Source organism: Chionomys nivalis, chromosome 18 (assembly GCF_950005125.1).
Source record: "Chionomys nivalis chromosome 18, mChiNiv1.1, whole genome shotgun sequence".
Classification (NCBI taxonomy): domain Eukaryota; kingdom Metazoa; phylum Chordata; class Mammalia; order Rodentia; family Cricetidae; genus Chionomys; species Chionomys nivalis.
Genome location: NC_080103.1, coordinates 5,058,049 through 5,085,841, shown reverse-complemented (window position 1 = coordinate 5,085,841; position 27,793 = coordinate 5,058,049). Strand labels below are relative to the sequence as shown.

The window sequence follows — 27,793 nt, the reverse complement described above, 5'->3', positions numbered from 1 at the left end:
AACACCCAAGCTATTGCTTCAGGAGCTCATGCCAGGAATAAGGTGGGCAGGGAAACAAGATACCAACACAGGGGAGTTGCAGCTTACCCCTGGGCTCCTTGTGGCCCCTAGCAGCCCCAAGGGTTAGGGGAATAGTTGGGGTTGAAATGGAACAGACCAGACCAACAAGTTAAAAATGACCTTCAAGTATCCCAGTAAGAGAAAAGTTTTTCTGTAGATTACATCACATTTGGATCCTTGGCTGGAATGGAGATGAAGTGGGGACGGGACACACAGAAGTAAGAAAGGGATCACAATAAAATGAGTTTGAGGGCTGAGGGGGCCACAGTCCCACATTTCCACAGCAGACGAGAGACACTGGAGGGGAGAGGCTGGCAATCACGGACGGACCACGGCACTAACACCCTCCCAAGGAATCACTTTGTATTTCGTTTACATATGAATTTCTCCTTCCATATGCAGAAGCCCCCCCCCCCAGACCCCGTTTCTAGGTGTCGGACTCCAGAGTCTTTCATCCTCCTGAAGTTTCGAATCTGGAACCATCCACAGCCCCTTGGCCACACGGCCCGGCCTTCAGGACCGCTACCCTACACCCCTAGCTGGCTGGGATTTAGGAGCTTTGCGCCACCTGGTGGCGAGTAGGAAGCAGGCTGCGCGCAGAGGGGTTCTGTTTTGCCTGCTTTGGGACGCAGAGTTTTGGAAAACGTTCCCCGGAGCTTCCTGAAGCTAAATTTACCACCCCTAGCCCTGGGGGGCACAGAGATCCCAGCGGCGATTAGCACAGCGCTGCAGCGGGCTCCAGCCGAGAGGCCCAGAATAGGCGCGCAGTTATAAATAGTGCTACCCGCAGGTGTGGGGGGAGTCGGCGGGAGGGAGTACCCCTGGCAGCCACCGCCCCTTTAGGTGGGTTGGGCGGTCGCGGTAGGGGTTCTGGGGGGCGGCGGCAGGGAGGGGGCTGCGGTCTGAGCGCCCCCAGCGGTTTCCTGGGCGGCGGGTTTTTCGAGGGAAGCGGAGGCAGCCGCGGGAAAGGGGCGGGGGAGCAGAGCATAGGTGGGCGCCTGGTGCAGGCAGAGGAGCTGCTTTCAGCTCAGCCCCCCACCCCCACAACCAGAAACGGGCCCCCAGACTCACTTTAGAACCCTGCAAAAGAGAACCTCGCCTCCAGCAGCCAACTGCACTCGTTCTCCAGGACTCTACAAGCCCCGTAACTGCTCAGCAGCCACTCCGGTGTACTTGGACCAGCCAGTCTCGTAACCAGGTCGCCACTCAGAGTCGCTGTCCCCAGCCTTAGGTATAAAGTCCTTCTTGCTAGGGCTTTTATCCTTCTCAGGATAAACACCTCACTCTCGGGGTATTTACTCACCTATTTTCTAGACATTAAAGTCTAGAATCTAGAAAGTTGCCTGAAGATTTAAGTCTGAGCGTGAAGAAGGGGGCGCTTATCAGGGGCCCCTGTAGGCCCCACACTTGCCTTCCAGTTCCCAGTACCAGTTCAGATGTATAGGAGATTGGGATTGTGGGGTGCAGGCTCCCTGTAAGGGGATGGGGCACCACCAGCGCTTTAAGGTCTTTTCTGTCTCCGGTTTGGCAGTTAGGACCCAAAGTTGGATAGTAGGCAGGAATTTCAAGTCGCCCCCCCAACATGAAAGGGAACTATTTGTACCACAAGAAAAAGGAAAACCTGGAAAAGAGCCACTGAGGAGCTAACAGTAGATTTCCAGGACTGCTGGAGAGTGGTAATCAAGCCGCAAAAGATCCGGGTTGTGTCGAGTGAGACGCAACTCCAGCGGGACGGCAGGTGTGTCTCGGTTCCCAAGGAGCTAGTGACCAGATCTTCGCCTTTCCTTTCTGGAGTCCTGGGCCACTTTTCTACCCTCCCCCAAATCCTTTATCTAGGTGTTTGTACCCTTCTTGTGAAAGCAACCCCCCCCCCCCCATTTTACTTAGGCATCGAGCGCTGCTGCCTTGTCCCGGGCTCGGCCCGTTTCCTGGTCTGCAAGACCCTGACAGCGATGGAGGGAAAAACCCCAGTACGGACCAGGATTCTAGCTCGGAATCCTCCCGACTGGAAACACCAGGAGCTAAGAAAACCCGGAGCAAAGATCAGACTGGACCCAGGGCGGGGGTGGGGGGGGTGGACGATAGGAAAACCCGGAGCGGATTACTCGAGCCAGAGCTCCCCATGCCTACTGCTAGCCACTGGTCCCTATTGCCCCCTAATTCTCCAGTGAGATAATGTCTGGGATGGGGGGCTGTTTGGTTTGGCCTCGGCCCTCCGGGGCGCCTCACACTTTCCGCCCCTGGCTGAGGGGCAGAACGGCAGCCTCTAGGCTGAGTCACGTAAGGGGGAGAAGGAGAAAGAGGGAGGGAAGGACCGACTCCGCCCCTCCCCCTGCTCGGGGATCCCGGGTCAGCCCGGGTGAGGGCCAGGGCCCCCCTGGCGCCGCCCATTGTGGTCCAACAGGTTGAGCTGGTGTCCTGCGGAGCCACCTGCTGGAAAGGGAGGGAGGCCCTTTGCGGAGGGGGCTGGGAAGGAAGGACAAGTCCGACCCGGTTCGGCCTGGCCTGCTGCTGCGAAGCCGAACCTGGCCCTAGAGAGCGGGATTTGATTCCGTTTGAAAGCAGTGGGAGGGGCCCTTTTGGGGTACGTAGCACCGCCGGCCCAGTTGGAAGCGTCCCTCAAAGGCTACCTTTCTCTGTTGGCCGGGCACTGAAATAAGAACGCTGATCCTTTCCAGTTACACACAAACAGACGTCCTAAGACACCCAGGCCTCGATCGTCACCAGGGTGTCGGAGACAAGACGTCCCTCCGCGGTGGGGGTCTGTTCCTCCACTAAAGAACAGGCGGGAGCCCGGGAGGGAGCGCACCTCCCCCTTCCCCTTCTCAGACTCGGTCCCTCCCCTTCGAAAATGCCAAGGCAGCTACGGGCACTGGCTAGAGCGCAGAGGCTCCTTGCCCCGGGCACCGTTCCCTCCCCGCGGGGCGCCGACACGCGTGGGGAGGGACGCAGAGTGCTGGCCGCCTCAACTCCCCCGCTCCCTCTGCGGGGGATGGGCCCAGGGGCCGCAGCTGAACGTCCAGTGGCCTTCTCCCCTTCCCTCCTGGGGCTCTGACCTGATTAAAGACCCTGGCGGGACCCCACTCCTTCCCCACGCAGCCTATCAGTAACATCTCCTGCCCTTCCCTCCGCAGGTGCCGAGCCCGCAGAAGCCCCTCTCGAAGGAGAGGAAGTCCCTGAGGGGGTTGCTCCGCTCCCTGGCCACTGCGGACAGTCTTCGGCCTCCCTCCCCTTCTGGTCTCAGGCCAGCCCCAAGCTCCACCCACTCCCTGGAAGAACCCTAGGCGCGTCCCAAATGGGATAGGCGGGTGTTCAGGCCAATGGGCGGGCAGGGCGGTGGCGTGCAGGGGGTGGAGCTGGCCAGCAGCAGAGGGCTGGACGGGGGTCAGAGGCGGAGCTCCAGTTAAGGTGGACTGGAGGAAATAGTGGTAGAAAGCAGAGAGGGAGAGGGATCGCGGCAGGTGAAGGGAGATAGAAGGAAAGAAGGGAAAGGAAAAGGGTGGGAAACGCTCTGGGAGCGAAGTAAGAGCTCGGAGGAAGGGGGCGAAAAGGAGGGAGGAATCCATATGCTCTCTACTGGAACTAGCTGTTGGAAGAGGTGGAAGTTTATGTCCTTATTGGGCGGAGGGAGGGGGTGCCTGGGGGGGGCGGATGAAAAACCAGGAAGTGACAGAGGGTGTTGCTAAGGGTGGGGGGGGAGTTTGGGGGTGGCAGGGGCGGGGGGAGGGAGGGGAGGGATGGGGGGAAAGCAAGCGGGAGGACAGGTGAGACAGCAAGACAGGTGAGGCGGGCCCTGGGGGGGGCGGGTGGGAGCCAGGTGAATGTACGGCTCTCCGCGGCCAAGGGGGGGCGGGCAGCAGGAGGAGGCAAAGGGTGGCGGAGGAGGAGCCCCCCAGCAACGAGCGGCGAGCCACTGACCGCGGCCTTCTGACCAGGACCGGAGCAGGGCCCCAAGCCCCCGGGCCTGGCGGGGGACGCGCTTCTTCCCACACTCTGCATCTGCAGCTCCAGCGAGAGGACCCGACGGCTGAGAGGTAAGTGAACCCTACTTTTTGTCCCTTGGCTCGGGGTCCACTAGACTCGAGCGTACTGCAGTGTCCTTCGTGCGTCCTGTGAGACCCCTGTACACACACACCAGATTTCAAACAGTCGCATTCCCTATAGCTTTCCTAGGTCTTTGGAATTGGTTTTTAACTTGGAGGAAAAGGTAGAGAACTACAGCCTCCCCCCCAACTCTGGGCGGAGGGTCTCCAGAAACTTTCTTTGCACTTCTAATATCAGACAGACTGTAAGCTACGGGATGGAGAGGGGGTGAGCTGCGCTGAACTTCTCCCAGTCGCCTCCGTGACTTTAGGGGGAAGACCCCAAGCCCGACCGAACGGAGGGAATGGAAATGCTGACGGACTCTAACTAGGACAACGCGTGCCCCCCCCCCCATGCTCCGCGCCCCCCTGGCGCGGTGGGCTGGAGCCAGGCCAGTGGCATGGGAGCTGGGGGGCGGCGGGAGGAACTGCGACTCAGGGGGGAAAGTTACCGGCTGGACTATTCGGTTTCTTGCGCTTCCAGAGCCGCGTCGTCTCTCCAGCGGTAGTGCGGCTCGGCAGAACAACCCCTCTGCCCCTCCCGCTCCGCAATCACATTCCCTTCTCTCAAGCTGCAACCCCACCGCCACCTTTTCAAAGTCAGCCTTTGCTCTCACAACTCCTCCAGCGCGCGGGTGGGTGATAAGAACTCTACCTACCACCGTTTTGCCGCCGGCGCCGGCGCACCTGCCCTAACCAGAGCGGGGGTCGCCGTGTGGTAGAAACCTAGTGCGCGCCGCTGGCAGAGGGTGGCCATTCAAAGGGGTGGGGGGCGCTGCTTTCCATTCCCAGCTTTCTCTCCCCTCCTCCCACCCCACCCAAGTAAGAGAGCGACGTGTCCTGGCCAGAGCGAGGGGGGGTGGGAGTGGGGGGGGCAGCGTGGGCAGCGGGTTGTGCCCGGACACGTGCCTGCCCAGGCGCCCCGGCCCTGTTAGTGTTTGGAGAGAGGGCGGGTCCCCTGCCCCCCGCCCCGCACATCCCCCATGTATCAAAGGGCGGCTGAGACGTGGTGAGACCTCGGGGCGCCCTGGGGGGCGGGGGTAAGGCGGGGAGCCTGGGTCCGGAGCAGGGGAGGGGCAGAGGCGCCGGTGCTAGCTGACCCACAGGAAACGAGCACTGCTGACCTAGTTTGGGACACCGGAAGTGGGTGCTGGGGAGAGGGGGAGACCGGCAAGCTGTCCTGGCTTCCGGGCCAGGTGGAGGGCGTTCTTGAATTGACCCCCGCCCGAATGCTTTGGAGACCCCTAGCTGCAGCTGAGAATGGGAATGAGTCAGCGCAGCTATTTCTTCTTGCCCCAACTTATTCCTAGAGAAGGGGACCGTTTATCAATGGTTGGGGGAGCCAGATTGGTAAGTGAGGAGTTAAACCAAGATAGGAACTCTCTGTTCCCCAAGGGAGTGTGTGTTTTGGGGGGGCACTAAGGCCTGGAGGATTATGGGGTTGCGTTTTGCTACCCCCCACACACCAACTGGTTTGGTCACCCCTGTACCCTCCTGGCACTGTTTATAGAGCTGGCATGGAGTGGACATTAGATTGGGAAGAGATACTGGGCATAAGTATTGTGCTGGGCTGGAGAAGGGCATATTTGTGACTGGGTTTGGATGGTAGTTAGTGTTCCTCCTTAGTGGCAACTGGGGAGAAGGACAGGGGGCTCCCCCTGGAGCAGCTGATGAAACAGGGAGAAATCTCTGCCAGTGCTTCTTGTCCCTGGCCCCCGGGACCCCAGCTCCCCCAGCGTGCCTCTGTTACATGGTTGCTGTAGGCACGCTGCTGCCTGCTGACACCCCCAGACACTGTCCCCTCCCTTGGCACCTCCCCCCCAGCCTGGGGTCAGGAAGGGGTTAATATTGCCAGAAAGGGGCTCTGGGGAAGAAAGCAGTGCCCACTAGGCTCAGGTGAAGAAGACAAGCCTGCTCTAATGGGCCCTTCTCACCGCTACTCAGTCCAGGTGATACGGTTCCAGTGTCTGGGAGACAGGTGCTGCCGTCTTCCCCTTCCCCATGGTGCCCCCTGGCACCCACCGCCCCCAGCTCCTCCTTGGTCTAGTGCCTGCCCCAGGAGGGTGCGGCGGGCAGCGGGGGCTGGGCTAACAATGCACCATCGGGCCCTTTGTGTGCTTGCACTTGGCACCCTGGGGAAGAGTGGGGGAGGGGACCCAGGAGGCAAGGGGGGGTGGAGCACCTCTGGGGTGGGGACAGTGAAGGCTTGGGGAGAGAAGCTGAGAGTGAAAACAGGTGGGGAGGAAAGGGAAGTAGGTCAGATAGAGTGCTGGCCCCCCATTCCAGGCCAAGGGTAAGATGAATGGGATCCTGAATGGCATCATGTTGGTACCCGAGGCCCAGCCCAGGAGTGGACTTTGGGGTCAGAAGTTACTGGCCCAACAGACTGCTCAGGTGGAGGAGGCAAGGCCCTCTTCTAGATGGCTGAGAGGCCCAGTTCTTTTGGCACAAGGCCAAGGACCTGAGATGGGGAATAAATGGGCTCCAGGCAGGGCAGTGCCCTCTGATAGAAGCCTCTGGGCCTGCTTCAGGGCTTCCTGCCTCCAGCTTGCTTGGCTCTCTGACCTTCCTGAGAGCTAAGACAGCCCTGCCACCAGGCCTTGGGGCTTGTGCCTGTTTTGGCCTAGGGCTGAAACGAGGGTGGGGGAGGAAGGTGGAGACAGGCAGATGGATAGGACCCTGGCATGGGGTGTGCCTGCTCTGGCCTCTCCCCCTCCTGCTGAGTAAACTCGTGAGTAAACTTGACGTTTTGCCCGGACAGTTTGAAGTTGCCTTGCTGCCCCCCCCTCCAGTCCTGCCAACACAGAAGCGGCCAGGTGCCAATGCAGGCCTGGGGGACTGGGGAGAAGGGGACAGAATGACTTGGGTCCGCCACCAAGGACTGGAGGACCAAGAAAGACCCCACTACCACCACTTAGCCAAGCGCAGGCCTTGGCAGTAATCTTGTGGCCTGTCAGCATTTGTCACAGAACTTTGGGAAACTCAGAAAAAAGTGTCTTCAAAGCTGTCCTCTTGCCCATCTCTACCAGGGAGATACCCAGTGGCCATCTGGCTCCCTACGAGGCCATATTTTATGTTGATAGGCCTCTAGTCCAGGAGGAAATCTTCAGCAAATGCCTCAGTGAGGCCAGAGAAGGTTTCCCTCTTCTGGCCGATAGCCTGAGATGGGTGGAAGCAGGTGGCACAGGGACATTAGCTCACTCCTCCCTGAGGCTTCTGAGGTCTCTGTCCTGCCATTACGCTGACCTCACACCTGGGCCTAACCCGCAGCTGCCTTCAGTGTACTTGCCATCGGGCCCTTACCCCAACTCCCCCTCTCCTTCTAGCTTTCCTAAGGACCTTCGGGGCTTCCTACCCAGCAAATGGCCTATACCGCACCCAGAGTTTGAGGGTGCCCTTGGCAAAAGAGGGCTGGTGACGGGCAAATGGAGCCGATAACACCCCCACACACACACACACACACAATACGTTACTTCGATACCACTGAACATCACTAATTCCTCTTATGCCTTCCCAGGTCACCAGAATGGCAGGATAAATGTCTTCCCAGTCTCTGCCACGCCTCAGAGTGGGGCTCCCCCAAGAACTTGCTTTCGACTTCATGTCTCTGGCTTCAATTTCCTTCCTGTTTCCACCCCCCCCAGCTCCTCCCCACCCATATGCCCCTTTCAACAGACATCCTCTCAACCTTCCTTCCTTCTTTCTTCCCCCTTTGCCTGGAATAAGGGGGTCTTCTCTCCCCACCATGAACCTCCTAGCCTGTTTTTACTCTTCTTAAATAGTGCTGTGCTTTGGAGAGGGCCATGACCATTCTCTCCCTAACCTACCCACTAAGCTCTTGGGAAGAGAACCCAGGGCCCCTTAAGGGAACTACAACTCCCAAGGTACATGTAAAACAGTTGTGGTGCACACTGGGAGTTGTAGTCCTTTGAGCTCTCAATTTGGTTGAGTCTGAAAGTGTTTCTGGGTAAGGGTAAAGTTGGGACTGGGATGGGTTGCAACGTAGAGAGCCTCTGTATTCTCCTTACTTTGTTCTTACCATTACATTCCCATATAACACCACGTATTGACATGCACCTCTCATATGCTAAGACATACTACCCATCCTCACCTTAGGATGAGCCCCACCCAGGAGATGCCCACACCCTGCCCTGATGCCCCTGGCAGGGGAAATGAGGGGCCCCGTGAACTCCTCCCTTGCCCCCCTGCCCTCCAGGCTAGTTCCCTCCCTTTATGGGGATCAAAGGGCAGGGAGCAGCCCCACCCTGCTCCCTCACAAGCTCTAGGCATTAGACTGGGGCTCTTAGGAATTGCAGGGACTTTGGTGCCCAAGCATTTGCAGGGGGAGAGCTGGAAGATTGGCGCCTGGTGACAGGAGAGACACTGGTCCCCACCTTGGGGCGTGGATCCTTCAGTAACTTGCTCATAGGTCTGTCCACGTTCTATATCAGCCCTGAGCAATATGCTTCCTCTTAAGGAGGTGGCTTAAGGACAGGGTCCTGGGGCTTATCTATAGGACCTCAGGGGCCTGGGCCCGCCTGCCTGGCACCAAGGCATAAAAGTGACCCTCCCCCACCCCAGGCCCACAGTTGGCATAGGGCACTGCGAGCAGGGGGTAGGAGGGAGAGGCGGGCAGGACTGCCAGCATCCTGGTGGGTAGCTGCCAGCCAGGCCGGGAGCCGGTGAGGAGCAGCAGGCCAGCGGCACTGAGCCAGCAGCTGTTGAGGCAGCAGGGAGGGGGTATCTTAGGGGGCATTTCTGTGATTCTCTCTGAGCCTACTAGGACCTGGGATGGCCTACTCTCTGGAGGACACTGGGGTATCTTTCATCCGAAGAGTAAGAAATTCCAGGAGTTGCATGACATTCTGTGGCCACTCATCTCCTCTCAGAGCTTTCCTGAGTTGCCCCTCAGGCCCAGGCGGGTCCCACCCAACCAGCCAGGGGAGCAGTAGCTTGCGCAAGGGGTGGGGCTAGGAGCTTCCCAGCAGATGCCCCCTCCCAGCTCCTTCCTCTTTCGGTGCCTACAGCTCCCCCAGTATGTCCACCCCTCCTCAGCCAGCTCTGTCCCCCTGGTCACTGGGGTCCTGGCATGAGTGCTGCCCCCTGGCCTGGTTGGCAGGACTGGCGCCCTGGCGAGGAACTGTGGTATGTGAGTGGGTTTGGGGTGAGGCTATGAGGAGGGCGGGTGCCGCCTTGCCCAGCCCCTGAGGGCCCCAGCCTGGTACAAGGTGAAGAGAATCCGGACAGCTCCCAGCAAGGGGCAAGGGCTTCCTAGGGTCTGGAGGGTCTCCTTATGGTCCCTTAATCCCACATACCCCGAGGGGCTGGGACCTGGGCACCTGTCACCCTTGGCACTGACTGTCCAGAGGTTCCCTCCTCCCAATTTGGCCACTGCTGTCTTCTGTCCCCTCCCCTCCCTTCTTCCTTCTCCTGGTCCCACCTCCAACAACCTCTCCCATTGCTCCTCCTCACCTCTGTCCTCCTGGACTGGCCTAGCTCCTACCTTTTCTGCCCCTTACCTTTTTCCCCTTTTAGGACTGAGCAAGGACAGGCGGGGGTGGGGACAGCTGGGGCTTTGGGCACTGCAGGCAGACTCTGGGCCCTCTCCCACGCTGCCAGCTCTTCTGTAACCCCTCCCTCCAAGCTGGGGGAGGGGGACAGCACCCAGAGGGTTAAGGCTGTAGGGGGAGGGACTGGGCCAGGTCGTGGGCGGCCCCTTTGAAGGAGGGAGCTGGAGTGGGGGAACAGACACCCTGCCCCCCCCAGTTATCCCTCCCCCACCCTCCCAACGTGCTGCCCCCAGGGACCAGGAGGAGTTGCCGGCAAGGCCCCTCAGCGTTCAGGTGAGTAGGCCCTACTCTGGCTCAGGAGGTCAGGCCCCAGGGGAGGCTCGGAGGCCTAGAATTGGCCAAGGGTCAGAGGAGGGCTGAAAAACAGGCTAGGAAGAGGGTGCCCAGGTTTAACTGGAGGCTTTAGGGAAGAGGAGCTGAGGCGCTGGAGTGTGGGGAGGCTTCAGAGTCTAAGGGACCCAAGCGGACCAAGAAAGGCAGAAGAAGGGTTCCACGGAAGCTTGCTTGCTGGGCCGGGTCAGGAGGTTGGACAGGCCTACAGGGAGCTGGGCTCCAGGGACCCAGCTGGGGTGTCTTCTGGGGCTTGGGGGGGGCTCAGGTTTCTGCCTGCGGCTAAGCGGGTGTGGAGTTACCAGCCAGCTTGGTTACCCAGCCAAAGATATGGCTGGGGGGAGGGGGATACAAGGTAGACCCTGGCACTTTGAATAGTCTCCTTAGCCCTAAGAGCTGGCACTGGCTAGCCGAACTCTGCTGGGAACCCTGATGACCAGGGTCTGTCCAGTGAATGGTTACCTGGCTCAGGGTGGCCACTTTCTGGGGAAAGTCCAGTAGCTTCAGGGCTGGAAACTCTGACGGGCAGAGAGGCACTTGCTGTCCCCCTTACCCCACATCCGCTCTTGCTGTGCACCCTACCTCTCCCACCTCTTTTCTCCAAGTGGCTCCCAAATTTTGGTCCTCTGCTTCCTTCACAAGTCAGGTATGGGTATCCAAAATTAAACCATTTCTTCATTAAGACCAGGCTTTTTGGAAGAAGCCCTGGTCTTGATTTGGCTCTTCGGCCGTGTCTGCCCTGCACAGGCTTGGAGAGGGACACTTGGAGCGCGGTTGATGTTGGGCTCAGGAGAGGTCAGTGAGAGAAGTGATGGGAGACGGGAAGAAAATCTCTGAGGATGGTTCCTAGCAGCAGTCTGTGGTACAAGATGGGAGAGACGAGAAAGCCCATCAGAACTAAGGAAGGAACCCAGGTTCAATCCTGTGCTGGGAAGACTGAGGCCACAGCCGGTGGAAAGAAGAAGGCTGACAGAGAGGTCCAAACAAGGAAGGCTGAGAGTCAGGGGCTGCCCGTGAGCTGGGGTCCCCAGAGGTGGAGATGTGAGGCTGGGGAAGCGGCGCCCCATTCCTTCCTCCGCCATCTTTATCTCGTTCCATTCCCCTTGGTGGCTAAAGGGCCATATGCTAGAGAGAAAAGGAGCATGGTGGTAACCTTCAAATCAGGAGCCCTGCACCAGGCTCGGGACCTGGTGGGAGCTTAACCCCCACCACACCGGGAAGCAGCCAACTCCCCTTGCCTCCTTCCCCCTTCGTGGCTTGCGGTCTCTCTTCCCCGCCTTGGCCCCCAGGAAGTGTGAGTGCTGGGGGTGGTGAGGTTAGGAGGGGGGGAAGCGTCACATGGGGGGATGGGGAAGACATGTACAAGTTTAGAGGGGCTGCAGAGGAGAGCTCCTTTAAGTGTCTTGGGCATCCCTGGACCCAGGACCTGTCTTTTGGCCCTGTCTGTGTAAGTTCTTCCAGTCCTCCAGTGACATGTGGCTCAGCCGCCTCACCTGCCTGAAACCGAGCAGTTAAGATGTCAGTGACCCTTTGGCCCCAGAAAGGTTGGAGGGAATCATGGAATACGGATTCCTGGGTCCCCGAGAACTTTGAACTGTCTGTTCAGTTTTCCCTATCCTTCTGGTCCAGCCACAGGCCAAAGCCCTAGCTTCGTGCAAACTGCGCTCCAAAAAAACAGGAAGAGAACCTGAGGCTGGAGCTGGGGTTAGGGGGTGGGGGCAGAAAGGAGAAAGAGGGGGGAGGGGTGACCAGCCCAGGCACCAGGAGCCCTGGGCAGTCTTGGGTCTCAGTCATCCCTAGCAGGAAGGTGTTTCCGCCTGGTCCTCACCCTCTCTGGTTCCCTGGCAGAGAAGGGGCCTTGGAATGGGGGCGGGGTGGGGGGTGATGCTCTGTGCGTCTGTGTATCAGCCCACATCTATTTTCTACGCCACTAATCCTGGTTCTGTCGGCTGCCCCCCACACTAAGCCTCAGTCCCCTAATCCCCAAGGTGGGGAGAAGGGGGAGCCAGCTTTACTTGGCTGCCCCATTCAGGGCCTCCTATGCCTGCCCTTCAGCTGGCTCAGACCGGCATGGTTGGCCCTGGAGCCCCTCAGCCCTAGTTTGGAAGCTGCCTAAGGTCAGCACCTGGAAGATTCTAGCTGCCTTTGTCTTCTCAAGTAGGCCAGCACCCTCTGTGTTTGGCTGTCTGGTAGACATACTCTGGCAGGTGCCTCTTGGTACTGATGGGTAGGCCATAGGGACTCCCATCTTTGTCACCCTTCACCATGTCACCCTCAAGTTTTCCCCCACCAAAGATGGTGCAGGCTTGACACAGGGCCTGGTTTCAAGAAAGCTGCCCACTGGCCTGGCCGGTCTAGCAGGCCTGACAATGAGGGGAGCCTGGGGGGGTGGCAAGAAAGAGGGGAGTGATGGGGTGGGGCCCCCAGTACTTTCCCCTACCAGGCAAACAGACCAAACAGACCTTGCCTGGTTCCCTGGCACAGCTGCCCCCCCCAACCACCACACACACCCATGCCCACAAGGTCTTAGCAAGAGGGGGCATGCCAGGCTGGGTGGGGATGGGCTGCCTACATGGGGCGTCTCAAGGGGACTGGGCCCTCTGGGATATAGATGTGGGAAGGGTGCCCAAGGTGGGGTGGGCACACTGGCACCAGTGCCCCACCCTGGCAGAAAGAAGGGGAGGCCTCCACCCCACCAACTCCTCCCATATGATAGAGCTAGGAGTGCCCCCTTGGCCTGGTTGGCACCATCATAGTTCCAGGTGGCACCTCAGTTGGTATGGGTGCCAGGGCTAGGGGATTTCCCAGAACACCCTCTCCTCCGCTGTATGCCATCTGCCTCTCTAGTCCTTCCTCGATACCTTGTGGCCATAGGCATTGGATCTGGGCCTAAGGAACTAAACACCCTTGCCTGAGCCCTGAGTGAGTTGGTGGGGAACCACTCGGACCTGTGCCCTGATAGCAAGATCAGCCAATCAGTGCACCTGCCATACCAAGTTGCCATGGAGATCAGCCCTGGGGTGGGAGAAAGGAGACAGGTTTACCAACGGGAATAGGTGAAGTGGGTAGGGAAGGAGGGTGAAGGATGGGGTGAGCCACGTGTCTCCAGATGCCCAGCTCAGCCAATGGACAGCAAGGATAGCTCCACCCGTGCCCCTTAGGAGGAATATGATGCACTTGGGCCCAGGAGGGTGCCCACTGCTGTTTAAGTGGCAGCCACTGCCGCTGCTTCTACTCTTGGTACCCACCTGATTTTTGTTTATTCTTAAGTCCTGGGGCCTTTCTAACCATATGTAAAGTACGGGGAGGGAAGAGGACTCCATACTGCTTGGTCCCCTAGGAGGAGAAGTGGTCTGGGGGCTTAAGGTGGGGACAGGTGAGCTATTGAGGGTTCCCAGGTGTCGCTTCCAAGCAGACAAGTGGTCCCCGTTCACTTCATACAGCGCTCCATCTTTGTGGTGAAGGTGGCCAGCAAGTCGGCCACTGCGACAAATGTGTAGCCCCTGACTTCCACCCCCACCCCCCAAAAGTCTTTCCCATAGATGGCTAGGGTTGACCAGCTGTTGGAATGTCAGGGAGGACACTGGCAGAATGTCAGAGGGTCTTGCCCTAAGGATTGTCGCCTTTACCTACACTGAGGACTAGGCCTCAGCGCAAAGGAAGTGACTCGTCCAAGGTCAGGCAGCTCCCTGGCTCCCTCAGGGAGGAGAGAGGCCGACCTGCCTCCCAACAACTCTCCCAGCAGGGCCGTGTGCACTGGAATCTACCCAGAGGCTGAACTACTGACTGAGCCCTACTGTGTGTCAGGCCTTCTGCCACACCTGGCCTCACTTACCCCTCTCAACCCCTGGAGTCAGCTGGAATTATCCAGTGTCAAGATGAGGAAAGAGGCTCAGAGATAAAATCACTTGCTTAAGACCAAAGCTAAGAATTCAAACTTAAGCCTGGTTGAGCCCAGCTCTCCAGTCTCTGTTAGCTCTAGGCCAGTGGTTCTCAACCTCCCTAACGCTGAGACCCTTTAAAAGTCCTTCACCTTGTCGGGACCCCCGCCATAAGATTCTTCTGATCACTGCTGCACAACTGTAGTTTAATGCAAATGTCTGTGTTTCCCGAGGTCTTAGGTGACCCCTGTAAAAGTGCCGCCCGCTGGAATCCAGAGGAGTCCAGACCCACAGGTTGAGAACCACTGTTCTAGACTGAACCTGTCAGCACAGATGGCCTGGGCTCTTGCAGCTTCTCTTCCCAGCCCCTGTTTGGTTGTTGTTGTTGTTTTGGTTTGTTTTGTTTGAGACAGAGTCTCTCTACAGAGCTCTGACTGTCCTGGAAGTTAACTTTGCTGACCTCAAACTCACAGAGATCCACCTGCTTCTGCCTCCCAAATGCTGGGATTTAAGGTGTGTGCCACCACACTTGGTATCCCTAACCCCTTCTTGTGTAACAGGAAAGTATTGGCCAGACCACTGACTGAGCCCTTACTGTGTGCTAGGCACTGTGCCATGCCTGGTACACCAGCCCCTCACCACAGAGACTTACTTATTTGTTCAAGGTCATTCAACTAGGCCACTCTCCAACCCTTGCCCTCCCCACCCCTGTGGATGGTGAAACACTTAAGGTTGCCTCTGGAGAGGCAGAGTCCTCTGGAACGGGGGAGAGAGATGGTACAGTTTAAGGGGGAGGGCAGGAGTGGGACTTGGCCTTTCAGCAACAGAGGTGATGCTTATCTGGGGGGGGCAGGAAGTACCTGCGCCAGTGACACCCCAGCATCGGGTAGCTGCTCCTTGGCCATGAGGGAGGATGTGGGGAGCGGGGATCTTGAAGGAAAGATGAACTTTGGGTGGCTTTCTGGGGGCGGGGGCATGAGGAGGAAGAGGATGACTCTTTTTCATTTGCTTTTTGAGACAGTTTCTCTGTGTACTCCTACCTGTCCTAGAAGTCACTCTGTAGACCAGGCTGACTCTGAACTCACAGAGATCTGCCCGCCTCTATCCCCTGGGATTAAAGACCTGTGCAGCCCCACCACCATCTGGCGAAGATGGTCCCTTTTGTTTGTAGGGTATGCTTGTGACAGAACCGAGACAAGCCTTACCTGACAACTTTGGTGTGTTATCATTCTGAAGTCTCCTTGGCCTCTACCAGAGCTACCAGGAGGTTCTACCAGAGACCATTCCCCAGTTTGCAGATGTCTGAAGCAAGCCAGTGTCACCATGTCCTTCTAGTCCTTCTAGTTAGTTTTCTGAAGCCCAAACTTTTTTTTTTTATTCTTTTTTAATTAAAATTTCCACCTGCTCCCCATTTCCCATTTCCCTCCCCTCCTCCCAAATATTGCCCTCCCCCCACTTCCCTCCCCCTATCCCCACTCCTCTTCTCCTCCCCCCGAAACTTTTTTTTTTTTTTTTAGACATGGTTTCTTCGTAGCTATGGAGCCTGTCTTGGAACTTGCTGTAGATCAGGCTGACCTCGAACTCACAGAGATCCACCTGCCTCTGCCTCCCGGGTGCTGGGATTAAAGGCGGGCGCCACCACTGCCCAGCTCAGTGGTTCTTAAGGACAAGGGGATAGGGAAGGTGAAGTGGAGGTCTGTCTAGAAACTAGCAGAAAGGCAGGACTGCCCAGAAGCAGACTAAAACAGTACAAGGCTTCGGAAGGTGAGGTGGGGCTGGGGCTGCCGGGTGGCCCTACTCGCTTGGCACTTCACCTGGAAAGCAAGTTGCTTCATCTGTCCAAACAGCAGTTCCTTTGTACTTGATGTAGAAGGAGGTCACACTTTGGAAGGGTATGGGATACTCACAAACATAAGGCACTTAAAAGAGTGGCCAGTATGGGGCCCTCCTCCAGTAAGAGAGCCAGCTCCCCGTACAGGAAGGAGGGCTCTAACCTCACCCTGTCCTTGACCCTGCAGGAGAAGATGGGGAGCCCTGAAGATGATTTGATTGGCATTCCATTCCCAGACCACAGCAGTGAGCTGCTGAGCTGCCTCAATGAGCAGCGCCAGCTGGGCCATCTATGCGACCTCACCATCAGGACGCAGGGGCTGGAGTACCGCACCCACAGGGCTGTGCTGGCCGCCTGCAGCCACTACTTCAAGAAGCTCTTCACAGAGGGTGGGGGGAGTACGGTTATGGGAACAGGAGGAGGTGGCGGGACGGCTGCTGGAGGAGCAGGGGCCGGCGTGTGTGAGCTGGACTTTGTAGGGCCAGAGGCCCTGGGTGCCCTGCTTGAATTTGCCTACACAGCCACGCTGACAACCAGCAGCGCCAACATGCCAGCCGTCCTCCAAGCTGCGCGACTATTGGAAATCCCCTGTGTCATTGCTGCCTGCATGGAGATTCTACAAGGCAGTGGGCTAGAAGCCCCTAGCCCAGATGAGGATGACTGTGAGCGAGCCCGACAGTACCTGGAGGCTTTTGCCACTGCCACCACCACAGCCTCAGCTTCGGGAGTGCCCAATGGTGAAGATAGCCCTCCACAGGTGCCCCTCCTCCTACCGCCCCCGCCACCTCGACCTGTTGCCCGCCGCAGCCGCAAGCCCCGAAAAGCTTTTCTTCAAACCAAGGGGGCCCGAGCAAACCATCTGGTCCCTGAGCCGCCCACGGTACTCACCCATCCCTTGACCTACGAAGAAGAAGGGGTGGTTAGTAGAGTGGGCAACACTGGGGGCAGTGGGCTTGGGGACAGCTACAGTCCTCCCGCGGGTGCTGCCTCACCTCCTGAGGGGCCCCTGAACTATGAGGTCTGCGAGGGTGAGGAGGAGGAGGAGGAGCTGGCATATCCCCCAGCCTATGGGCTAACACAGAGCAACGAGCCCTCACTATCACCAGAGGAGCTGGGCTCAGATGAAGATACCATCGATCCTGACCTGATGGCCTACCTAAGTTCCCTGCACCAGGACGCCCTGGCACCAGGCCTGGATGGCCAAGACAAGCTGGTGCGCAAACGCCGTTCACAGATGCCCCAAGAGTGCCCAGTGTGTCACAAGATAATCCACGGAGCAGGCAAACTGCCACGCCACATGAGGACCCATACGGGTGAGAAGCCCTTCGCCTGTGAGGTCTGCGGCGTCCGCTTCACCAGGTGAGCACCGAGTGGGGCCCAGGGCCCAAAGTGGGCTGAGGTGGGTATGGGATCTGAGAGAGTGGCCGCAGATGGTTCTAGTGGGGGGGCCAGAACTCTTGCGGGTTCCTGGAACGAGCTGGGAGGCCAAAAGAGGCAACCAGAGAGGATGCCTGCAAACTGTCTAGTGCCCAAGAAGGTTGTCTGGGTACAGAGGCGCAGGTGGTGCAGGGCCCACTAAGCTAGGAGCCAATCAGAAAGAGTATCCTGGGGCAGTGCTGGGGAAAGAGCAGGGAGGGATGAGAGCGGGACGAGGCCTGGGAGCGGCTGGAGGCCTGACCGGTGCCATCCTTTCCCCTGCTTGCACCAGGAATGACAAGCTGAAGATCCACATGCGGAAGCACACAGGAGAGCGCCCCTATTCGTGCCCACACTGCCCAGCCCGCTTCCTGCATAGCTACGACCTCAAGAACCACATGCACCTGCACACTGGGGACCGGCCCTATGAGTGCCACCTGTGCCACAAGGCTTTCGCCAAGGAGGACCACCTGCAGCGCCATCTCAAGGGCCAGAACTGCCTGGAGGTGCGCACCCGAAGGCGCCGCAAAGATGATGCACCACCGCACTACCCGCCCCCCTCCACCACTGCCCCATCCCCCGCTGGCCTTGACCTCTCCAATGGCCACCTGGACACCTTCCGCCTCACTCTGGCCCGATTCTGGGAGCAGTCAGCCCCCACAGGACCCCCAGTCACTACGCAAGGGCCCCCTGAGGAGGAGGAGGAGGGGACACCTACCACACCACAGGCTGAAGGTGCCATGGAGTCCTCTTAAAAGAGGATGAATGGCCAGGCTGGAACAGCACAGGCCTGGGATGCCATGCCACAAAATGGGGAGCACATAAGACAAGTGGTCAGGGATCCTGAGCCTTGTTGGCATCAGAATCAACCCCTTTTCCCCCCAGAGCCTTCATTCCAATTCCAAGCTGAGGTTTTGGGGCACAAGCTCTCTAGATTGGGGTGATCACCCAAGGCGTTATACATGAAATGTCTATATGTGTGTATCTGTATGTCACAGGCACTGCACACGTATATATATTTACACACACAGTAAAGGTAGGGTCCCTGTCCCCAGCTGCTACTGGGGAATTGAAGCAATAATCTATCTTTGATTTGTGGGGTCCCACTTCGGCTATGCGGGTTTCTAGGAGTCTGGGGCTTGGGACCAAAGCCTTGCCGCACTCCCATGCCCCCTGGGTTTTGGTTGTGTGTGAGGGGGTGGACTGCCCCTCCCTTCCGAGACCCCTCCTTCCTGGTTTCTGTTCCCTTTTCCTGGCAGTAAATTATGCAAAGGGGGGTGGCAAAGGAAGGGTAAGTGGGGGTAACATGGTAGAAGCTTGAAAGATTGGGGTGCGGGGCGGGGGGAGACTGGGCCTGTAAGGACGGAGCCATCCCAGTCCCCCCCCCCCTCTACCCAGTTCCAATGCTGAGTCATGGGGTCCTGGAGAAGGGGGCAGGGTGACTTGATTGGTTCGCCCGCCCCTGGGGGTAGCATAAGGGCTCCTCCCAGCTAAGGGAGCTCTCCACCTCTCCCCTCCCGCGTCCCGGGGCAGGGAATGTCTTGTTCCTGGCGCTCCCTCCCTGGGGCCAGAGGGCAGGGCGGGCCGGGCGTCTTACCCTCTTCTCCACCCCACCTCCCCGCCCAGGTGCAAGCCGGAGCCGCCTCTGCTGCTTGCTGCCCCTGACTCACGCCGCCCCCGGGCTGGCAGGCACTGGGTGTGGGTTGGGGTGAGGGGTTGAGGTAGCCTTGCAGGGAGCGGTCAAGCCAGCGCCATCTGGTGGCCATGCCCTGTAAGGGCGAGCGCCCCGCAGCGACCACTTTCAGTGAGCTGGTGTCACACCCAGCCATCCTGGCCTGTGAACGGGTGCCCCCTTGCCAACACGGTAGCTAAGCAGCTCACTTGCCCCTGGGAAAAGTGAGCTGAGGAGCAGACCTAGGGGAAAGGAGTCCATTCCTTAGACCTTGCCCGTTGCTCTTAGGACTGAGTCCACCCCCATTCTGTACATAGCCTCTTCTGATGGTCTTGTTGAAATCCAATTTCACATTTTAAACTACCAATTCTGCTGGGGTGGAGAAGAATCTTCACCCTACCCCTTCCTCGCTGGGTGCTGGACCCCCATTGCGGCCTGGGCTCTGCCTTGCACTATTTCCCTACCCCCTTTGGCCTGGTGGCCCTACCCCCTCCTTAAAAGGGGCAGGTTCAGGGGCCCGGTGCTCTCCTCTCCCCATGCACCTCCATGCCCATTTGCACAGCTGCCCAGGTACCCCCAACAGTGGGGAGGGGTCAAACAGGGAGGGGTGGCGGGACCAGTCCCTGGATCTATTTAAAAAGTGATGATGTAATATATTAGAAGGGAGGTGAGGAGCCCTGGGCCTCATCTTAGCATTTCAGGTGATAGGGGAGCCCAGGGCTGGAGAAACCTGGGGCTTAGTCCCAGAGAGTGGGGACACTGTGACTTCCACTCTCTCTACTTGCGGCTTTCCCACTCAGTGCCTTAGTGGGGGAAAGCGTTTTCCCCCTCCCCCATCCCCTTCATCTCCCCCTGCCCCCACCTTGGGTGTAAACGATGGAAGAAAGAATAATAATTTAAGATTCATACTTGTGTCCACTTTTGGTTCCTTTATTTTGGGGGTGAGTGGGAGGGGTCAGGAGGTTCTGAGGCTGGAGATGGGTCTGCTTTGGGGGCAGTGGATTTCTGAAGTGGTCCCTGGGGTTCAGGGGACAAGGGAAGGCCTGCGATCTCATGAGCTCCGGGGAGGGGCTGCAGGGGCTTCTTTTCAGGCGTGTTCCCTTTGTCCTGGTCACTAGGAGGAGAGGAAGGCTTGGTAAGCTCGAAGCTGCTGGCAGGCGGCCTTAACCACCGTCCCTGCTCAGCTTAACTTGTTTTTTGGTTGTTTTTCTAGGCAGGATTACTCTGTAGCTCTGGCTGTCCTAGAACTCATTCTGTAGACCTGGTTGGTTTTGAACTCACAGAGATCCGCCTGCCTCTGCCTTCAAGTGCTGGTATTAAAGGTGTGTGCCACCACATTGGCTTCACCAGTGCTCTTCACAGTTAGGGAGGACATAGCTAGAACACCATTCCCAACCCAGCCAGGGGTTAGCCATTGTGCTCCTCAAAGGCGGTCATCTCAGTTACTGAAGGTACTTCCATTTTCTTCTCATCCTGCCCTCTGACCCATCCAGAAAAAGTCTTCAACCTTCAAACTCAACCGAAGACCATGTGGTAAGCCTTAAGGAAGCCAAGAGAGAACAATCCCTACACACTCAGGCCTACAGTGTTGAGAACCTGTCACCAAAGACAAAAATCAAAAACAACCCTCTGGCCAGGCTCACAGGAGCAGCCATCATACAGAGGTTCCCTCCCCATCACCTGCCTTAACCCTGCCTGGGGATCCCTCAGCCTCCCTGGCCCTGGCCACTCTTCCCCACTGCCAGCATCGCAGCCTCCACCACCCACTCTGTCTCTGGTCTCTGTGAGGTGTCTGCCTCCTCCTCCCTAGAGAAAAGTGAGCTGGAGCAGCAGGCTGGACTGTTCTGAAGGCTCCTCTCAGCGGGCTGGGACGCCCCTCACCCACATTCTCCTGGCCTACCTCAGCACGCTCTCTTCCTACATCCCAGTCCAGACCTAGGGTTGAACCCCAGACCTTGTGGGTGCCCAACAGGTGCTCGGCCACTACATTCCTAGGCCCCCAGAAGGGCTGGGATTAAAGGTGTGTGTCCCTCCGGCTTAATATGTGTATTATTATTATTTATTTTTTTAAATATTTATTTTGTATACAATGTTCTGTTTGTATGCCTGCAGGCCAGAAGAGGGCACCAAACCTCATTACAGATGGTTGTGAGCCACCATGTGGTTTCTGGGAATTGAACTCAGGACCTTTGGAAGAGCAGGCAATGCTCTTAACCACTGAGCCATCTCTCCAGCCCCATGTGTATTATTTTTAGGATGATCTTACTATCTGGTCTAGGCTGGCCTCTTCCATGTCCTAGATGTGCTAGGATATAAAAACATCTTTTGGCCGGGCGGTGGTGGCGCACGCCTTTAATCCCAGCACTCGGGAGGCAGAGGCAGGCGGATCTCTGGGAGTTCAAGGCCAGCCTGGTCTACAAGAGCTAGTTCCAGGACAGGCACCAAAAGCTACAGAGAAACCCTGTCTCGAAAAACCAAAAAAAAAAAAAAAAACATCTTTTGGTGCTGTATCCCTTATGTGTAAAGCCAATTCTTTATCACCAAGCTTCCTTTCTTCGAGTCACACAGGGTGGCACATGGCCTCTCCTCTGGGGAGACTGAAGCAGAAGGGCTAAAAGTTCAAGGCCAGCCTAGACCATATAGTAAGATCCTAAAAATAAGTACACATATTAAGCCGGATGGACACACACCTTCAATCCCAGCCCTTCTGGAGGCAGAGGCAGGTGGACCCCTATGGATTCAAGGCCAGCCTGGTACACATAAATGCCCGGTCGGTCAGTCAGGGGCTACACAGTGAGACCCTGTCTCAGAAACAGATGATGGAATTAAATCAGCCCTCTATTTTTTAATCACAGAAGTTATATTGAAGGGATCCCAAGCCTCTTCCTCACACAGAAGCCACATACTCGGCTTCTGAGTCACTTTTGTCAGCTGCTTCGTGACCTGGTTTTCGCCATCCTGATGCCATGAAAAATGTCCCCTCAAACCACACCAGTGGTCTGGTCCCTCAACTATGGAGCGAGTGTTGGTCCTCAGCCTATTGCTCACATCTGGCCTAATAAGGGTTCGGCTCTCCCGCGTTCCTCGGCCTCCCTTTCCCCTCGGCTTTACAGTTGAACTCTGTTGTTGTTGTTGTTGCTGCTGCTGTTGTTGTTTTTCGAGACAGGGTTTCTCTGTAGCTCTGGAGCCTGTCCTGGAACTAGCTCTTGTAGACCAGGCTGGTCTCGAACTCACAGAGATCCGCCTGCCTCTGCCTCCCAGTGCTGAGATTAAAGGCGTGCGCCACCACCGCCCAGCCCCATTTTCTCTCAAGTCAGCAACTTCCTAAAGAGACACCTCCAGTCCAGAGTCCTGCTGCAATCTCTGCATCTGCTCCCTGGGTGGTTCTAGCTACACACCCTATAGACAGACAGCTCTTGGTTTCAAATCCGGCCAGCCCTGTTTCTCCTTCTTCCCCAAGCCTAGTAGATCCAGCGTTCTTAGTATCTCATCTTTGGACTGCCAATGGCTGAAACAGCCTCCTGCCCAACTGTTCTGTCTCCTTAGCGTATGGGAGTTTTCAATAATAGATTCCTTCCTGCTCTCCCCCTCTCCAGTTCTCCCTTCTCTTTAAAATTTTTTGTTATATTTTTATGCATTGTATGTCCATCTGGGTCAGTATCTGCCATGTGTGTAGGTGCCTGTCCAGAGACACATCTGATCCCCTGGAGTTGCAGGTGGTTATGAGTCCCCACCCCCCCAGCATGGATGCGGGGAATTGAACTCAGATCCTTTGGAAAAATAGCAAGTGTTCCAACCACAAAGCCATTTCTGTCCCTAAATATTTATTAAATATATATAAATATTACACACACATATATATGTTTTCCTTGTTTGTATGGGTGAGTGTTGCATGCATGTCTGGTGGCCAGAGTCTAGAGGAGAATGGCTGTTTTTGTTGTTTGTTTTTTGTTTTTCGAGGCAGGGTTTCTCCATATAACCCTGGCTGTCCTGGAACTCAGTCTGCAGACCAGGCTGACCTTAAACAACTCCAAATTCTGGGATTAAATGTTTTCACCACCACTGCCTGACTTGCAAATATTCTTAACCTCAAGGCTGTCTGTCTAGCCCCATTCCTTCCTTTTGTCTTTCTGGTCTTATACAAATGACCTGGATAGCATAGAACTCACTCAAACTTGTTTGTTTATTAAGATGGTCTCACTATGTAGTCCTGACTGGCCTGGAACCCCCACCACACGCATACACACACACACACACACACACACACACACTTTTTTTTTTTGCTTTTTCGAGACAGGGTTTCTCTGTGGTTTTGGAGCCTGTCCTGGAACTAGCTCTTGTAGACCAGGCTGGTCTCGAACTCACAGAGATCCGCCTGCCTCTGCCTCCCAAGTGCTGGGATTAAAGGCGTGCGCCACCACCGCCCGGCAACACACACACATTTTTGAAGACCCCAAGGTGTGTGAACCACCCAGATAATCCCAGCCCTAGGGAAAGGAGTTCAAGGCCATCCCTGACTATGTGAAAAGTCCTGTTTCACTGAACAAGAAGTAAATGAAAAGAACTCAGACTGTGGTGTATGAGAGACAGAGAGACTGTGGTGTGTGAGAGACAGAGAGACTGTGGTGTGTGAGAGACAGGGAGACTGTGGTGTGTGAGACAGATTGTGGTGTGTGAGACAGAGAGACTGTGGTGTGTGTGAGAGACAGAGAGACTGTGGTGTGTGAGAGAGAGATTGTGGTGTGTGTGAGAGACAGAGAGACTGTGGTGTGTGAGAGACAGAGAGACTGTGGTGTGTGAGAGACAGAGAGACTGTGGTGTGTGAGAGAGACAGAGAGACTGTCCTGGTGGTAAGAGTGACACCTTTAACCCCAACATTTCCAGGCAAACCAGGATGACATAGTGAGACCCTTTCTCAAAGAGAAAAAAAAAAAAAGCCAAACCCTGCTTGTGCAAGGCTCTGGGTTAGAGCCCTAACACCACAAAGGAGGAGGGGGTGAGGGAAAGAGAGAAGTAGGCACAGTGGTACATGACTGTAATCCCAGCACTCAAACAGGAAGGACTGCAGAGCATTTGAAGCCAAGACCAGGAATGATCCCACAGGCCCTTAATCCCAGCACTTGGGAGGCAGAAGCAGGTGGCTCTCGTGAGTTTGAGGCTAGCCTGGTCTACGGAGTTCAAGGACAGCCAGGGCTACACTTTGAGACTCTCAAAACAACACAGATAAATGTGAATGCATCCCTCAACACCTAAGATCTTCAAATGCCCAATGAAGCTTTCTTGTCCCCTCCTTCCCTCCCTCCTTCCCTTCTTCCTTCCCTCCCTCCCTCCCTCCCTCCCTCCCTCCCTCCCTCCCTCCCTCCCTCCCTCCCTCCCTCTCTCTCTCTCTCTCTCTCTCTCTCTCTTCCACACATCCAAATACACACACCCTAGGCTTTATTTACCCTCCTGAATGCTTAACATTCTCCAAACTCACAGAGGCCACAGCTTCCTGGCCTCCCTTAGCCGGCGCCTGACAAACCACCAGATTGGCCCTAAACCCAGCTCATTTTCCTCCTTTTCTGTGAAGTTTTGGGTTTGGTGCCCCCGCCCCAACCCCGAGACAGGATTTCTTTTTATTCCTGGCTGTCCTGGAACTCACTCTGTAGACCAGACTGTGCTCCAACTCACAGAGATCCACCTGCCTCTGCCTCCTGAGTGCTGGGACTAAAGGCGTGCGCCACCGCGCCTATCCTGGGAAGTGTGTCGCGGTATCTTCTCATCACAGGGCCCTTCCTTCTTCCTCAGGAGCTCTACACAGGGCTGCTGTCCTACCACCATTGTAAGCCACCGCAGGCTAGGGGGCAGGTGCTCAGAACATGCCCCAGTTCCCAGGGGCCATCCCCACCTGCTTCCGGCTCACCTGGACGCTAGGCGGGGCTTGTCTGAGAGGCGCTCGCCCAGTGCTTTCTGGAGCTCCTGCTCAGCGGCCCTTCTGCGGGCTGCAGCCAGCCATAGCTGAGGACCCTCCTCATCGCTGGAGTCCCTGGAGAAGCCTGCTATCTCAGTGGCCCACAGATACTCTTGGAGAAGGGCATTATTCCCATTGACCCCACAGATTCCCAGGTGCCTTCCCCACCGGGAAAGACTCACAGCTCCAGGTCCAGGTGCCCCTGCATGGAGAGAGGCAACGCACACACAGAGCAGGTGTTGTCCAGGAGACGGAAACAGGTGAGGCAGTAGAGACCTGGAGGAGGCCAGGAGGGAAAGGAGGCTTGCGCTAACCCTTCACTCTCTGCGATCCCTAGTTTGTGGCCTCTCCGCCCTCCAAAGAAGACCCATCCTTGTCAAGTAGGCACTTAGGGAATTGCTCAGTACCCCTTGCACCCAGGAGAATTGAGATTCTGGGGGAGGGACTATGCAAATGAAATATGCATAGTAATGAGGGGCGGGCACATGCGAACAAACTGGAGAATTCAGTGAAGGAAGAACCCTGGTTGACTATCATATGCAAACACCGCGAGTCCTCCAGGGGGAGGGCGTCTCACCTTTGCAGCCTGGGGTACTGCAGGACACAAAGTTCTCCATGTCCCCTTTGTCTTCAGGCTGCCCACAGCCCAGGCAGTAGTGCTGATTCGGCAAAAATGGGCTGAGCAAAGGACTTAGGCAAGGGTACCTTAGAAGAAAGGTCGCAGATGTCAACCAACCTCCAAATTGGAGGGACACCGTCCAGCACCCTAGCTGTGGCCCTTCTGAAGGTAGCAACCGTTTCTCCATTGCCCCATTCTCCTTCCTCTCTCCCTCACTTTGATCTCCATGGGCACCAGACATGCACTCGGTATACATACATACATGCAGGTAAAACACTCGTACACATGAATAAATCTTAAAGTTTATTCTTGGAGCCGGAAAGATGCCTCAAGCAATTAAGAGCACTGGCTGCTCTTTCAAAGGACTTGGGTTCAATTCCCAACATCTGTAACTCCAGTCCAAAGGGATCTGATGCCTTCTTCTGACCTCCATGGGCACTGTATGCACATGGTACACAGATGTGCATGCGTGTGGAGAAACCCATACACACAAAATAAAAACAAAACATTTTTTTAAAAAAAGTAAAATTCGGGCTGGAGAGATGGCTCAGAGGTTAAGAGCATTGCCTGCTCTTCCAAAGGTCCTGAGTTCAATTCCCAGCAACCACATGGTAGCCCACAATCTGTAATGGGGTCTGGTGCCTTCTTCTGGCCTGCAGGCATACACGCAGACAGAATATTGTATACATAATAAATAAATATTTAAAAAAAAAAGTAAAATTCTTAACTGGGCAGTGGTGGTGCACGCCTTTAATCCCGGCACTCGGGAGGCAGAGGCAGGCGGATCTCTGTGAGTTCGAGACCAGCCTGGTCTACAGAGCTAGTTCCAGGACAGGCTCCAAAGCCACAGAGAAACCCTGTCTCGAAAAACCAAAAAAAAAAAAAAAAACAATAAAATAAAATAAAATTCTTAGCCAGGCGTGGTGGCACATGTCTTTAATCCCAGCCATTGGGAGGCAGAGGCAGGCAGATCTTTGTGATTTCAAGGCCAGCCTGGTCTACAAAGCAAGTTTCAGGACAGCCAGGGCTATTAGACAGAGAAACCCTGCCTCAGGAAAAAAAAAATAACAAAATAATAACAGTAATTGTTGGGGACTGCAGACCACCAGACCCTGAATTTCTTGTAAACAGCTTGTTTTTCCTCTGCTCTGAACACGAGGCCCTGATGGCAGGGGCGTCGGTTCTGATGAATCTGCAGCTGAAAGATCCCGAGAGCTGGGGTGTGGCCAGAGCCCTATAGAAGCTGCCCCTGAGCAGTGGGCATTCTTGTCTCAAGGATGTCCCCGTGGCCCCGTTGGTCTGTCTGTCTCTGTCTGTGTTTGTGTGATTTTAAATTTTCAGCCTAGTTCCTGTAGCGCGTAGCAAGTAGAGCGTGGAACAGAACCAGTGTGGTTTACAAGTAATAATAATAATTAATAAATAAATAAAATACAATTCTTGTCCTGGGTTCTTCCTTCAGGACATGAAGGTATGAGCTGGACATCCCTCTTCAACCAAACCTGTTGTCCCTCGGGAAGCACTGCTTGTTGTAATGGGAGCGGCGGCAGGGCTGCATCCCGCCACCCGGCTAGCTTTACCCGAAATAATTACACGGAAACTGTATTCTTTTGAACACTTTCTGGCCCATTAGTTCTAACCTCTTATTGGCTAGCTCTTACATATTGATCTAACCCATTTTTAATATTTTGTGTAGCACAACGAGTTAGTTTACCAGGGAAGATTTTAACCTGCGTCTGTCTGGAGTGGGAGAATCATGGCAACTCCTGACTTGGCTTCTTTCTCCCAACATTCTGTTCTGTTTACTCCGCCTATCTAAATTTTACCCTATCAGAGGCCAAGCAGTTTCTTTATTAATTAACCAATGAAAGCAACAGATAGAAAGATGACCCTCCTCCATCAACTGCTGACTGTCGATTGCCACCCCAACCCTATAGGGAAGCACCGTGGACTCACCTGATGGCCAGCACCTGGAGGACACTCATGTGGCCCTGGTCGGCTGCCCGTCGCATGACCGCCCGGTGCACTGCAGCCAGCATGTTGGTCCGACGACGCAGAAGTGAGTGGTAGAGGTAGGAGATCCTTTCCTGGTGGGACGGGCCCCGGGTGGGACAAGTGTTCCTGCTCCGTCCGCTTTGCCGTGCCCTCCCGCACCCATCCCCACTCCTGCCTGTCTTTTCCTTCTGACTCCAGTGAGTTCCTCAAGGCTTAGCTCAAATGCCTGTTCCTCCAGGAAGCCTTCAGGTCCCCCATGCAAAGTCAGCCATTCCTCTTCCGCCTCTCCATATCTCTTCGTCCCTTAGTAAACCTCTTTTTTTTTTTTTTTTTTTTTAAGTGATGTTTCATTAAAAGCCTTTCTTCCTGGGACAGGACAGATGGCTCAGC

The 27,793-nt window shown here is 56.1% G+C and overlaps 2 protein-coding genes across 5 annotated transcripts in view; one reads left to right on the top strand and one right to left on the bottom strand.

Moving 5' to 3' along the window:
* Nucleotides 1-3,457: 3,457 nt before the first annotated feature.
* Nucleotides 3,458-19,720, top strand: Zbtb7b (zinc finger and BTB domain containing 7B). 4 transcript variants are annotated; one of them, XM_057794047.1, is made up of 4 exons: nt 3,458-3,658; nt 3,996-4,094; nt 15,942-17,113; nt 17,463-19,720. In XM_057794047.1, the coding sequence occupies exons 3-4, from the start codon at nt 15,948-15,950 to the stop codon at nt 17,923-17,925; spliced, it is 1,629 nt and encodes a 542-aa protein (XP_057650030.1). In that variant the 5' UTR covers nt 3,458-3,658; nt 3,996-4,094; nt 15,942-15,947; the 3' UTR covers nt 17,926-19,720. The 4 variants fall into 4 exon arrangements, with proteins under 4 accessions (XP_057650030.1, XP_057650031.1, XP_057650029.1 ...); XM_057794048.1 differs by lacking the exon at nt 3,458-3,658 and adding an exon at nt 3,796-3,824; XM_057794046.1 differs by lacking the exon at nt 3,458-3,658 and adding an exon at nt 3,802-3,841.
* Nucleotides 19,721-19,772: 52 nt separating this feature from the next.
* The window catches only part of Dcst2 (DC-STAMP domain containing 2), a 13,911-nt gene continuing 5,890 nt past the window's right edge, over nt 19,773-27,793 (bottom strand). Inside the window, exons 11-15 of the mRNA XM_057793808.1 lie at nt 27,365-27,495; nt 25,370-25,497; nt 24,975-25,068; nt 24,745-24,867; nt 19,773-19,956 (exon numbers count right to left, since the gene is read on the bottom strand). Of these exons, the coding sequence (XP_057649791.1) occupies nt 19,773-19,956; nt 24,745-24,867; nt 24,975-25,068; nt 25,370-25,497; nt 27,365-27,495 (660 nt within the window). The remainder of the gene's footprint in view (nt 19,957-24,744; nt 24,868-24,974; nt 25,069-25,369; nt 25,498-27,364; nt 27,496-27,793) is intronic.

Excerpts from the sequence above, each read along its gene's own strand:
- Zbtb7b (XM_057794045.1), top strand. The coding sequence starts at position 5,403 with ATGGGAATGAGTCAGCGCAGCTATTTCTTCTTGCCCCAACTTATTCCT. Across the intron at positions 5,493-15,941 it reads TGGTTGGGGGAGCCAGATTG|GAGAAGATGGGGAGCCCTGA; the intron begins GTAAGTGAGGAG and ends TTGACCCTGCAG. Across the intron at positions 17,114-17,462 it reads TGCGGCGTCCGCTTCACCAG|GAATGACAAGCTGAAGATCC; the intron begins GTGAGCACCGAG and ends TGCTTGCACCAG.